This window comes from Carassius carassius, chromosome 38 (assembly GCF_963082965.1).
Source record: "Carassius carassius chromosome 38, fCarCar2.1, whole genome shotgun sequence".
NCBI lineage: Eukaryota > Metazoa > Chordata > Actinopteri > Cypriniformes > Cyprinidae > Carassius > Carassius carassius.
This window is the reverse complement of record NC_081792.1, coordinates 22,368,257-22,382,508: the sequence shown is the minus strand read 5'-3', so window position 1 is coordinate 22,382,508 and position 14,252 is coordinate 22,368,257. Positions and strand designations below refer to the sequence as shown.

The following is a 14,252-nucleotide window of genomic DNA, read 5'->3' as shown; positions in this document are numbered from 1 at the left end:
TAGATGTTATGATATAAAGTGGCAGCCAATGTCTCAGTCAATAGGCCTTTAACTGCTCTGCCATCACATGCAGCAAACACCTACATAAGCTAAAAGAAAAGAGCAAGAATGGATGGACTTGTGCGAGACTGGACAGAATGCAGCAAACTCGCCTCCTGACTCATTCTCAAATGTCTTCTGCTTTTTCTGTACTTCCTGTTAATCTGTTCAATTGGCAAGAACACTGTGATTTACTTGATCAATGATCAGAATTATATTAGTTATTTTATGATGTCACATGGTACAATAATCTTTTGAGAATGAAGTTGAGATGGCGCCATCACTCTGTAATAACCCATAGGATCTGTCTCAAATATTCACAACCAAACCTAAATGGAAAACTTGATCACAGAACAGCAGACTGTTCCCTCTTTGACCAAACCCAGCTTAGACAAAGTATTTGGATGAAACTCTCAGTAATTCATTTACACATATCTACAGTCTCACGTAACAAATACACATATTTATGACCCATCTTGCATGATCAATAAGCCCAAGCCAGGTGCAAATATACATTTGACACTTAAAGAACTGATTTGAGATCAGGACTGAAGTGCTTTGGCTGCTGATATAATATCGGTTTACACTTTATTTCGTTGAACAGTGGAAACTTAGATGCGGGAAGGAATAAACTGCCTCCAGGTCTGGCAGTGAAGAACACTTTATGTACAGTAAGTGCAGTCAGGATAACAGAGCACCGCTGACTGCGCTGATATCCTACTACACACTAAAAGGCTTGCGGTAAATTTGATGGAACAGTGGACTGACGTGTGTGTGTGTGCGAAAGAAGGAGGGAGTGTGTGCAAGTTTGAGACAGATGGAAAGGGAAAGAGACAGTGAGAGTGTGTGTATACGTGCAAATGTTTGAGGAGAGGCTGCAGACCCTGCACCCGGGTTAGAATAGAAAAGCGGCCCTGTCCACATCTATTTGAACTCTTTGTTGTAAAAAGTCAAAGAAAGTGTCTTTTGTAGGTAACAGGATGTTATTTTGAACACAGCATTAACACTAACTGACCAAGACAGAAATAGTGACATTTATGATTGATAAATGAAACTTTAAATTACGTTTTTATATTTTCTGAAGAACATACGTGAGTGTGAGTGATGCTTACCCATAAAAATAACAATAAATATACTATTGTTATCCAGATGCAGCTGTTTGTTTGTTAAGATGTGTTTTTATTTAAGCGCAGTGCTATTCAGTTGTCAGTTGGACAAATAACAAAATAGGGTGGTACAGAGTCCTGTGAAGGGAATAAAGTGTGATTTGGTAAACTCTGGAGTGGACAGACTGAAAGAAACAGTTATCCCTGAGAATGACAGAGCAATGGAGAGATGTAAAGGGAAAGAGAAAGTCCCTCGGCCCCAGGGAGAAGATGATGACAGGGTGAGATAGAGGAAGGGAGCGAGGGATTCACAGGAGCGACAAGGCCTCCGTCTGTTGGGGAAAACCTGACAATCAATCAGAATACACACATTGATGGAAAGTGGTTTTCTTTTTACTTTCCCTACACCAGCTTCCCTACACACTCCTTCTCTCCTCTGTTGCCCTGTAGGTCTTGTTTTTGTAACGTCACACACAATAATCTGAAAATAAGAGGCTTCAATAGACATATCATAACCCACATATGTAAAATGATTTAGAGGTGAGAGTATTTCCTGAGAAAGGGTGACTAAGTCTTGTAGAAGTTAGTGAATGGCACACACTAACTATAGTTTATGTGGATATATGTATGTTAGTGTTGTCACGGTACCAAAATTTCAGTATTCGGTAGCGATACCAGTGAAAATCCACGGTACCTCGGTACCAATTTCAGTACCAAAGCAAAACACAAAAATATTCTAAAAAAAAAACAAACTTTTTATCACTAAAAATAAAACCAATACCATTCTGTATACTTATTTACAATTATGTTTTAAGTTTTTCTACAAGTAATATAATTATGAAAAACAGTAAACAAGTTTCACCCAAATTTAATTTGTCTTTTAATTAATGAAATGTAAACTTTAAATCATAAACATGGAAAAGATTGTTGGATTTATTTCTTTACAAAATAAAGTTTTATTAATTTATTCCACAGTAGTAGCAGTATCACATAAATTCTACTAAATAATATTAATATCTAGCACAATGCCTTTATGTAAAAATTAACTTTTATTTTGACGGGCTACTTTTATTTTGACCCTGGTTTTACTCAGATGAAACGGTAAAATGCTTGTGAAGTGACTCAGAACAGTTCTGGTGATGGAGTTTATGTATTCATGTCCTCATTGAGACGGCAGATGCTGAAATTACTGCAAGCGTCATACGCTTCAGTCTATGTAGTAAACAAACCATTCATTCATTCACACAGAGACGCGCAAAACATGCAGGATTCATATTTCAACCAACTTTTGCGGCTTAACATTTAAAGATAATGGTCCATACGGAGATTTGATTTGATTAATTTATGCTAACTTTGACACATTCCGTGATTGTCCATATTAAAATGTAAGTTTCATTATCATGACTGGATTTTGAGATGCCGTCTGCGTTTTCGGCTTCGAGGAAATCATAGCGCTGTGTGTGTCAAGAACCGGGTTGACCGGGTCCTCGGTACCACCGGTACTTAAAGAAACCTGGTACCGTCCCATTTTCATTTTTTTGTATAGACTTGGTACCGAAGTACCGGGTCTTTTGACAACACTAATGTATGTGTTTGATTATACATTTAGATACATATGTGTATATGCTTTTAAGAATGTTTCCAAGAATAGATATGTCTCGCTCATTTGCTTTAAAAAAAAAATTTAAGATGAGCTTGACGATCGTGGAAGCCTCTCTCCAACATCACGCCACCAGGTCTCTCCCCATTCACGGCATCACCATAGCAACCGGCGATTCCTTTTTCACAAAGTCTCCACGGTTACCAGCCTCCTCTCATTCATAACCGTTACCGCAGCAACAGACCCCCTGTCATTGATGGAATCTCGGTACTGCCGCATCAACCAGGCCAGAAGTGAAAGATAAAGGGTCCCCTTTCGATTGATCTCCATTTCCTCCATCTTTCATACTGTATGGAAAGGATTCTCTGACTGACCACAGTGTCACACTTACACACAGTTTATGTTGACTACATGAATTCAACCTCATTAGCATGAGTTGCTCATGTTGTTGGTGTGCGAGATCAACCGGTTTCTGCTATAAAACGGCACAGGAATCCTCCAGCTTTTCGTTCGAGCTGAATCTAGGTCATGCTGATATGCAGCCGAAACTCTGCATTATTCAATCTGTACACTCAGGCCTGTGCATCTGGGAATACATTGCATTTGTGCGGTACGTGAGGGTGTTTGTTTGGGGAGTGCGACAGGAATCTGCTATCACAAATCTTGTATCTTGAACCAGAATTTGCAAAATATGCCTCTTGTTTGCGTCAAAGTGCTGGAATAGGTTTCTTTTTTGTAAACTTCTCATATCGGGTTTCTGTGTGAGGGTTTGATCTGATCAGCACGGCTACAGACTGCTAAAAGGGTTCATTTTCACATCTGGGAAGAAGATATTACATAATTTGTTAGTGTTTATAATACATTCCTTAATGGTATTCTCTTTCTCCTTGACTTAGCTTTCTTTCTGAGTCTTAGTCACTGCTAATGCAGACAATACGTTTATTATTTCTTTTATCTAAGGTTATGGAATTTAAATTAGCCTTTAACTCAAGGCACTACGGGTTGGTGTGTTACTTGACCTGCACTATTTGCGCTACAGAACCAAAATCATGCGGCTCAAAAAATTTGATAAATAAATAATAAAATTAATTTATACTTTTATTCAGCAACAATGCATTAATGGATTGATCTTAAGTTTCAGTAAATCGTTAAAAACCCTTAACCAAATGATTCTTTGAAAATTGCTGCATAGGGTTTACTTGACTCCAATGAAACATTTTCATATGAATCTGACATCTTCTCCTAAGTGCAATCTTTGTTCGCAAGGATGGGAGTGCCCCTCTCTCTCTCCTTTTTGGACTCGGCTCTCACAGGACTTTTCTTATTTGTTGGGTACTGATATATGTTTGACTCCACACCATTTTTTCATGAATGTCTTTTGGGACCTCAACTTGTCCGTTCAACAAAGATGTTTACTGTTATCTGCTCTCACTGCAGCAAAAAAGTTGCTAATCAACCGTTGGAATCCTCCTCACACAATGGACAGACGAACCTGGGCGGTTTTTTTGTTGGACATTATCTCGATGGAACTCTCAACTTCTCGAATACATGGATCTAATGTGAAAACTGTTAATCTATGGCATTCATCTTTTAAGGTTGTGTCATCTTTTCTAAAATCTTTGCAAATATTATTTTATTATATTTTATTTATTAATATTACTTAATTTATTATTATTATTTATTTATTTTACTTTATGTATTTATTTATTTATTTATTATCTTTCTTCTCTACTCAAGTCTACCAGGGGGTGGGATGGGTTCTAGATTTGCACAGTTGCTTTTTGTTTTATATTACTGTTCACAGAGGAAAATTCAATAAACAGTTGACACAAAAAGTTTTGTGATCCATTTGAAGAAATTCATATTAATGATAAACATGTATTTGTTTTTTTATATATTCAGAGTGGAAATATCCCCTCAAAAGAGTAAAAAAAAGGGGTCATATGATGCGTTTTTAAAGATCATTATTTTGTGTATTTGGTGTAACATAATATGTTTACATGCTTTAATGTTTAAAAAAAAACATTATTTTTCAAATACTGTACATTATTGTAGGTCCTCTATGCCCCGCCTCTCTCAAACGCGTCGTTTTCTACAAAGTCTTTCCTTCTGACAAGCGCAGTCTGCTCTGATTGGCCAACTGACCCAGTGCATTGTGATTGGCCAAACATCACAAGCACTTGTCGAAAATGTAATGCGCCTTTCCATAATCGTGAACTTCATCTTTCAAAATAAATGTAAAGACAGTTAATAATGTCCTTAGTTTTGTCATCAGTTCAAGCCAGAAAGGGGAACAGAGTGGTGTGACAGACACAGTGATGAAGCTCTTATGTGTTAGCAGTACACAAGCCACTGAATTAAGACAGCTGACTCCATTGTGTGACCCTGTTTCTCTCTCTCTCTCTCTCTCTCTCTCACACACACACACACACATACACACACACACACACACACACACACACACACACAAGCACACAATGTGCAAAACTCCCAATTGAAAAGTTAATAGCAAATACTTTAATAACAAAACATATTTACAGTAGTTGATTCAGAAGTGCCAGATTGTCGCAGCAAAGTCAGAATGACCTCCTCTCTTAGGATCATGAAAAGGTTGTACATAAAATGCATTGCTGTTCTGTTGTAAGAAATCTTAAAGATTCCTAAATGCATCTACTTTCGGAAGGCCAAATAAAGTGCTTTTGCTTTCGCACAGATACACACAGCATCTCCCTGACATGACTGCTTCAACACTAACTGCGGTTACTGGAACCACGCTGCCTTTCTTTGCGTGAAAATTTGGGCACCACTACGCAAAGATTTCCACATAGTGACGTAGACATGTGGGGCGTATTTGAATCAGACATTTTAGGGGGGCGTGGCAGAGTCTTGATATTTGATAAAGAATATCCTCTTTGTATTTGAGTCTTTGTATTTGCAACTTTACAGATATCATTCATTCACCAAGAGCTTGTAACGCTCCACAGAGAAAGGGAAAAATTTTATCGCATCATATGGCCCCTTAAAATTTCCTTTAAATGTATAAATTCAATTCATATACATTTTTTGGTGTAGGATTTACTTGGAAAAGTTTTTCACTCAGAAATTGCTTGTAAATTTCACAAAGAATTACAAAGAAACGACAAGTCATGAATTCAATGTGACATCTTGTAGTAGAAAGACTGAAATTCTATTTATCAAAAATGTACTCTTATAATCTTTTGTTTTATTTACAACTTAAATTTTTTTTTTTTTACAGATATAATATTTCTCCAACTCCATAGCAATACACCCAAAATACTAATCCTAATCCAGAACACTTTAGAAAGCACATAGCAACATAGCAAGTTGTCATGACAAGTTTTATGGCCCTCATATGTTAGAAAAATAACGAATCTTATTTTAGTTTCCATTCTAAAGTTTTCATTTGTTTCTTTCCACTGCTACTGATGGTCACTCCCTCTCCCTCCTCTCATCCTCTCCATTCCTTGTTACCAAGCACCCGTGCTTCCTCCGTATCCTCACATTTCCCCACTGCAACCTTTTTTTTCCCCACAAATGCTTTTTCCTATTAGTCCCCACTTGCACTGCTACATTTGTGTTGAAAGAAAAATGATTCCACCCTTTACTACTGCAGAACACATTGGTGCAGTCTTTCAATCTCTCTCTCTCTCTCTCTCTCTCTCTCTCTCACACACACACACACACACACACACACACACACAGTCTTCGTCCATTACTGAGAGCATGGCGGCCTAAACCTCTCTCTCTCTCTCTCTCTCTTTCACACACACACACACATACACACACACAGTCTTCGTCCATTACTGAGAGCATGGCGGCCTAAACCTCTCTCTCTCTCTCTCTCTCTCTCTCTCTCTCTCTCTCACTTTCTGTTGTCGTTCTTCCCACCTGTCCTTATGTGGCAACCAGCCTTCTCAAGATAAAGAGCAAATTCACAGCACACACAGCAGAAGCAGAATATCCATGTGTGTAACATGACGTGTGTGTGGAAAGAAAGAGAATGAGAAATAGAGGTTTTCTACCCGTGTGAATATTGTACCACTGCCATAACTTCCATTATCATTATTGTGCTGCAGTCATTTACAGAAAGACATCCTTTCCTTCACCTCCATAAAGACATTAACCACACACACACACCCTGAAACACACATATTCTAACATCCACACACTTCACTTAAATTGCATCTATTCTTGAAACACGCTTTTAACCTGGTGTCCGGTTGACAAAATGGTTCCTTTAACACAGACATAACTTCCTGGACACATGTAGACACAAGCACAGAGGCTCAAACGGCACCTTCTGCAACTCTTAGTGATATTAGAGAGAGGACAGGAAATGATGCGGAGAAGCAGAAGATCAGGGTAAGAGGCAAACCAGATTCTAACTCATGCCTTAGGAAAGAAAAAACACAAAAAAGATCTGCCAAGATACTTAATAATAGTTAAAGTCTGCTTTTAAAAAATGTCCTTAAATTATATAATGTATATGACAAATATAAACAAATAGGAATAAATACATATAAGCAGCAAATCAGCATATTAGAATACATTTTGAAGGATCATGTGACACTGAAGACTGGAGTAATGATGTGGAAAATTCAGCTTTGCCTTTAGAGGAATACATTACATTTTAAAAGATATTAAAATAGAAAATAATTATTCACTTATTTTCTAATTATTCACAGTTTTGACTAAAATAAATGCACCCATGGTGAGCATAAGAGGCTTCTGTTAAAAACATCAACCCCATCAACTCCTAACATTTGAACAGTGCTGTATAAATTGCTATTCGAAGTGATTGTGAAACAGATTTTACTTCCATAAACTGATATATTCCATAGAATTATGACAGTAAATTTGAAATAACATGCATAATTAAGCATAATGCTTAGCGTAAAGTTTTTTTTTTTTGAGTGAGTACATTCACAACATGGAGACAGTGTGTACTGTTTTAAACATAAACTAGACTGCTGCATGCATTTTTTTTTTTACGGTGTCAGAATGCAGTTCCATGTCGTTCCAGCCCAATGTAGCTGCTCAACTCTACTTTTCCATATTTATGATTAAACATTCCTCTCCTCCATAATATTAAAATAAGTGACTATATTTGAGTGCAGACTGAGGGAGACGGCGAACCATAGGGTGTAAAATATAAGCCTGAATAAAAGCAGAGAGAGTGGTGTCTTCTCTGGCCTTCCATGGTTCTCTCTTATTACATAACATTGCTATGGAAACAGCTGCGCATGGAAGCGCTAAGGTGTGTCCAGAAACAGAAATCTTCTTCAGACTAAACCATGGTGTTATTTTCTTGGTCTCGCTCACTCTCTCGCTCTCTTCCTCTTTGTCTCCCTTCACTCTATGTGCCAGTAGTGAAGTCACAGATTGGCACCGAGCAGGCAGCCAATAGCCAGCGCAGTCACGACTCTGGAATCTGCCAAGTAAGAACTGTACATTGGCAACACATGCACAAGCAGTGGCACTGGTAATACAAAGTATAACAGAGAACTAATACCAGTATTGGTTCAAAATGGAAGTGGTACTAAATGGTGCAAAATTAATTAACAACCAAAAATGTTTATTCTAAAATATATCAAAATGAACTGATAGTAAAACTAGTAGTATTATTCATATTTTCATATTTGTGTGTATTATATACTGTACAGTATAAATAATCTAAATTATTTTACACACACACAGAAAATATTATATTAACAATTAACAATTAGTATATTAGTAGTATATAAACAATACGTAGTACTAAATGGTGTGGGTAAAAAAGTTCAAATTAAAATTTAAAAAACAAAGTATTATTCACATTTTTATATATTAAATACAGAATAAATAATAAACGATAATGAAAATACTAGCGGGAGAGAGAGAGAGGGCTTTGATACATATATCAAACTAGAAGTAGTACTAAATGGTGCAGATTTAATTAAAAACAATTATTTTAAATATTGAAATATATTAAAATGAACTAATAGTAATATTAGAATTAGTATAGTATTATTCATATTTGCATATTTTTAAGAAATTCATGGTGTTCATGTTCATGTTCATGTTGTTGTTTGTCAATTACTTAAATGCAGATTCAACATGAGCTCTTTCAGACTGTCCGCTGTGACCAGTGACCACCAGCAAATTCTGCTCAGAGGTCATGAGAGCATGTCACTCTGCTGTCAAGCTTCATTGGCGTCATGATGTAAAATCTGTGAAGTGAAACTAAAATGTAGAACTAGTGTTTTGGAGATGATGGAGAGGCACTCAGGGGAGTATTGCAATCGCAGCCCTTGTCAGAACCAACATTCGCATTCAACTGACACTAAAGAGAATTTCAGACACTGAAAAAAAAAAATAGATGACCACGCCTAAACATCTAAGCATGAGAGAAGGAACGATGAAATGAAATAAGTGTCCAATATCCTGGTAATTATTTTCAGACTAAATAGTAGTTCTATATTCTATTCAAACACAAAGCAACTGAGATTTCTCAGAAGTCGAAAGGCTGAAACAATCTAACACTAGCATAGCAGCCAGTTTTCATTATATCAGTTATAGATAGTATATTGGTATCTTTAGAGCATTATAACTGACATTACCCCACACTTTTAGAAATAGATAATCATATTTAAAGAGTTTGTTTTCCATGACTGCAGTATGAGGAAAGAACTGGATCTGTGAACCAACTTTAAAACCAAGAAAAAGCCTCTGCCAGCTGGTAATGTTGGCTGTGGACCATACAACTGTGCAAGCAGTAAGCAGTAATCCTACTGTAGTTTACTGCCTGTCATTAAATCAGGACTCACATCACAAAATTTTGATTAAACAAACCTGATATGTTATTCGGATTGTTCATATGCCACTGGGTCACTCAAAATAGAAGAAATAAATGGTCTAAAAGAATGGGCCTCATCAGCAATACTCAATCAGTAAATACATTGTAATATTTTAGTAAATAATCTTATGTTAATTAAATTAAATGGTAAAAATATAAAAATGGTTAAATATGGAAGCTTTTAAAAAAAGGTTGTTGTTGTTTCCACCATGAAATAAAAAGGAAAAAAAGGTAATCATGACTTTCTATTTCACCATTGTGACAATAAGTTTGTGCTTTACTTCTTCAAATTGCGAGTTAAATCTTGCAATTCTATTACTGTATATTTTTCAATTCTGACTTTTTTTATTATGAGAAAAAGGTTTGAATTGTAAGATAAGAATTGGCAATGAACTTTTTTAACTTTTTGTATCCAGTGACAAAAAAAGTTTTTGCGCTTAAAACTAAAATAAATAAATACAGTAAATGGTTACTTTATTTCTTTGTTATAGTGTAAATATAAATTTAAATACTGAGTGATAATAATTAACCACATATATGTACTGTATATAGTTAGGGTTAGTTGCATGTAATTATGCATAATACATTTTTATTATTATAAGTACATGTAACATGTAACATGAACAATGTAAAATACAGTGTTACCAAAAACAAATCAATAATAATTCATAATAAAATTCTACTAGACAAAAAAAAAGAGAAAAAAAAGCAGGATCACTCGCTTCCGGCTTACAAATGTGTCCAATATGCACACACAGAAGTCGATGGTGAGTAAAAATATGTATTGAGGACGTAGTTAATGATTAGCCATGTTCAGTTTTGCAGCTGTTTGTGTGTCTGAAGATCTGCTCATGTTTAAAAGCAGGGCTAGTTGATTGATCATCTGCAGTAGTGAAAAGCAGGCTACTGCAGCAGCTAACGAAAGCACACACACACACACACCCTTGTCCCGCTCCTTTACATTTCCCTCGTTCTCATTCTCTTTCTCTCCCCTTCCTTCCACCTTTGTCCTTCATGTTCCAGTTTTGCTCCCCTCCTCCTCTTCATTTCTACTTTCACTAGTTCCCAGTTGTATAGACAAGCACTGCTGGTATCTAGCAAATGGTGTGTTTTGGATGCTGGTATGTTGATGTCACTTCTAGTGTTCTTAAAGGGACAGAACACTCAAATAAAAAAATCATAATTTATTCACCTTACATTGTTTCTAACCTGGAAGGCTTGCTTTCTATCTTACACTAAAAATACATTTCTCAAAAATAAGCATTTTATGCTTTGATAAAAAATAGAGTAGAACACAAATGTTGTGAAATATTATCACAATTTAAAGTGTCTTCCCCCCCCCCCCCATTTTAATATATATTTTAAAATTAATTTATTCCTGTGATGACAAAGTTGTATTTTCAGCATCATTACTCTGGTGTTCAGTGTCGCACGATCCTTCAGAAATCATTCTAATATGCTGATTTGCTGCAACATTTATTTTTATTATCAACATTTATTTTTGTGGAAACCATGATCATTTTTTTTAGGATTAATAGAAAGTTTAAAATAACAGCTTATAAATGAATTAGAACTCTTTTATAACATTATAAAGTACTTTACTGTTACTCTTGATCAAACCAATACATCTTTGCTAAATAAAAGTATAAATTTCTTTAAAAAAAAAATAAAGATCAATAAAGATATTTATTGTAATGTCCAAGATTCTTTTTTCCCACACAAATCAGTGTCAATATGGACAAATGTTCACTGTTCGCTTTCATTTTATTATAAAGAGCAGTTTGACAAAAAATACTTTTTGTTCCATGTATGAAAGAAATGTAAATGATGACAAAGATAGGTGCACTAATTCTTTAACAAGCAAGCTTGCTTTAGCCAATCATAATTATCATGCTAGCTGAACAGAATTTCCCTGTTCCACCAGCAAGACCAGTACTAAACCAGCACTAACCAGGATAAATCAACTGGGACCAACATGGAAATGAAAGATTTTCACTCCATCTTGGATTCTTCCATTAGCCTCTAAACTCCTCCTCCTCCAGCTATACCGTCTTTTCACATAAACCAACACATTCTCTCTCTCCTTCTAATTTTCCAATATTCAAAAGCCCAGGGGAATGGAGTAATGGAGTCACATGGCCCTGCCTTCTTTAGCACCGCAATACTACAACACATCCCCCCAACACACTCGACTGCCTCTCTCTCTCTCTCTGCTTCCCTGTGAGGTGACATTTCAGACTTGCCCTGATGGTTGCTCCCTACAGTGCTGTTGTGATCTACCTGTGTTTGAGAATCCATGTATGCGTGTAGGTGTGTGTGCGCGTGCATGTGTGTGTGTGAGAAAAAGTGCTCATTAAGGCATGAGGGAACCAGCATCCAACCAGACCTCTGCTGTGTACATACAGTAGCTCTGCTTCATACACACAGTTCCAGAATGGGCGTGACTTTCTCTGGGCTAGTTTGGGCCATGCGAAAAGTAAATCTTTTAGTACATATTACAGACATTGTGCAGTCATTCAGTCATTACGCATTCTACAGATCTTGTTATGAACTTTAAAAGCTCATGAAATTCTAAAGTAAAACATATTGGGGGCAGCAGTGGCTCAATGGTTCATGTAGGTTGTCTACAAACCGGAAGGTTGGTGGTTCAATCCCTGGCTCCACCTGACCAAGTGTTGATGTGTCCTTGAGCAAGACACCTAACCCCAGCTGCTCCTGATGAGCTGGATGACGCATTGCATGGCTGACACCACAGCCGTGAATGTGAGAAAACTTGTAAAGCGCTTTGGATGGCCATGGGTCTGTTGAAAGCGCTACATAAATGCAGTACATTTACCATTTTGCACTGCTTTGTCACCTATGGCTGCATAAAAATAATGACTACTATACTTTGAATCATGAACAAATGGGTATTTTAATGAATCGACCAAAAAGAGCCACTAACTCCACAGAAAAGACCAATAATTATACATATTTGACATTAGAATGCCACCAGAATCAAGTATTCCAGAGAGCCATCTAATAATTGTTTATATTGAGTTTTAAATCGAGCAGCTCCAATTCTATTTCTTTCTATTTTACTATGACACTAGAGAGTGTGTTTGAATAACTCACCCAGTGAGCACCACTACAAAGTCCATCACGTTCCAGCCGTTTCTCAGGTAGGAGCCCTTGTGGAAGGCAAATCCCAGTGCAAGAATCTTAATGCCCGACTCGAAGCAGAAAATTGCAATGAAATAGGGCTCTGTATCTTCCTGCGAGAGAGAGGAAAAACACAGATGGGATTATCAGAAAATGAGTTTTCACTTAAAACATTCAACATTTTTGAATCTTTGTGAATACCTTAAAACAGTCCCTGTATTTACAGATGACTCTTGTCCTACAGTACGTGTACCTGAACAGTATGTTTTTAACTACTCTTTTAATGTGTGTAATGTCACCCAAGAACATATTTAAAATTTAGTTAAAATAAAAGTGTATTTACTTAACTTCTGTACTGTTTCTGCAAATCAGGATCTGGGTGTACAGTTGTCCCCAAATATTGCTACAGGAATGGTTCAAGTGATCTAATGCTAAACTTCTCCTGATCTGTTCAGATGAGGAAATTAACTCATCTACATCTTAGATGGCCCGTGGCTGAGAAAATTCTTAGCAAATTTTCATTTTTGTGTGGATTATAGTGCTTATAACTAGTTGTACATAAAAACAATAAAAGTCTATGCAATGTCCCCATTTAGATTTCACTAAGAATGTGTGTGTGTGTTGTGTGTGTGTGTTTGTGTGTGTGTGTGTGTGTGTGTGTGTGTGCGTGCGTGTGTGTGTGTGTGTGTGTGTGTGTGTTCCACTTTACCAGTCGTTCTGACAGTGGAGTTTTGTCTCCATCTGGTAAGTGTTGTTCAAGAGCCAGTACGATGCAGTTGGCAATGATGGTGGTCAGAATCATCCACTCAAATGGAGTAAGAGGCAGAGTTAAGGTAAAAAAATAAAAAATAAAAAAATATTCTGGATTCATCATGTCAAACATATTTATAATTCCAAAGTATTTTTAAATGACTATGCAAACTAAAACTGTATGAACTTTGGAATGTTGAAGAAAAAAATATGTCAAAATATTAATTTGATCATTCTAGAATGTTAAGAATAAAAGTATTCAGAAAATGACAATAAGACAACAACAAATCATGCACATATGTCTTCTTGCAGAGTTTGGATAACCATGTGCATTCAAGTGTGAGTGATACAGAGCTGTAGGCCTGGGCTCACACATATACATATAAAATAACACACACACACACACACACACACACACACACTCATCAAAGTTTCATAACATTACAGTATATTTCTGGAACCATATAGTGTAATGTAAATATTTAATTACTCAAAGTTATTATAATATGTGTGTAGCAGTCATCACAATGATGTGTCTGTGTGCTTATGTGTGTCACACACACATGACATAAGTGGTTATGACAAGTGCTGAGAGTGTGTATCAGTGCCAGTGGCAGCTGGTAAAGAGACGCACAGTAACTGGATAATGAGTGCTCTATTTCAGCCAGGCTGAATCTGTCTACACTCATCTGTTTAATACAGCCCTGCAGCCCTCTGTGTGTGTGTGTGTGTGTGTGTGTGTGTGTATGTGTGTGTGTGT

The 14,252-nt window shown here is 36.5% G+C and overlaps 1 protein-coding gene across 8 annotated transcripts in view; it reads right to left on the bottom strand.

Annotated features, from left to right (window-relative positions):
• Window positions 1–13,552, bottom strand: part of LOC132119577 (voltage-dependent P/Q-type calcium channel subunit alpha-1A-like) — a 72,255-nt gene extending 58,703 nt beyond the window's left edge. For all 8 annotated transcript variants that reach the window (XM_059529657.1, XM_059529664.1, XM_059529660.1 and 5 more), the window contains exons 1-2: window positions 13,452–13,552; window positions 12,716–12,855 (exon numbers count right to left, since the gene is read on the bottom strand). In XM_059529657.1, coding sequence (XP_059385640.1) covers window positions 12,716–12,855; window positions 13,452–13,544 — 233 coding nt within the window. In that variant the 5' untranslated portion in view covers window positions 13,545–13,552. The remainder of the gene's footprint in view (window positions 1–12,715; window positions 12,856–13,451) is intronic.
• Between the last annotated feature and the right edge of the window lie 700 nt (window positions 13,553–14,252).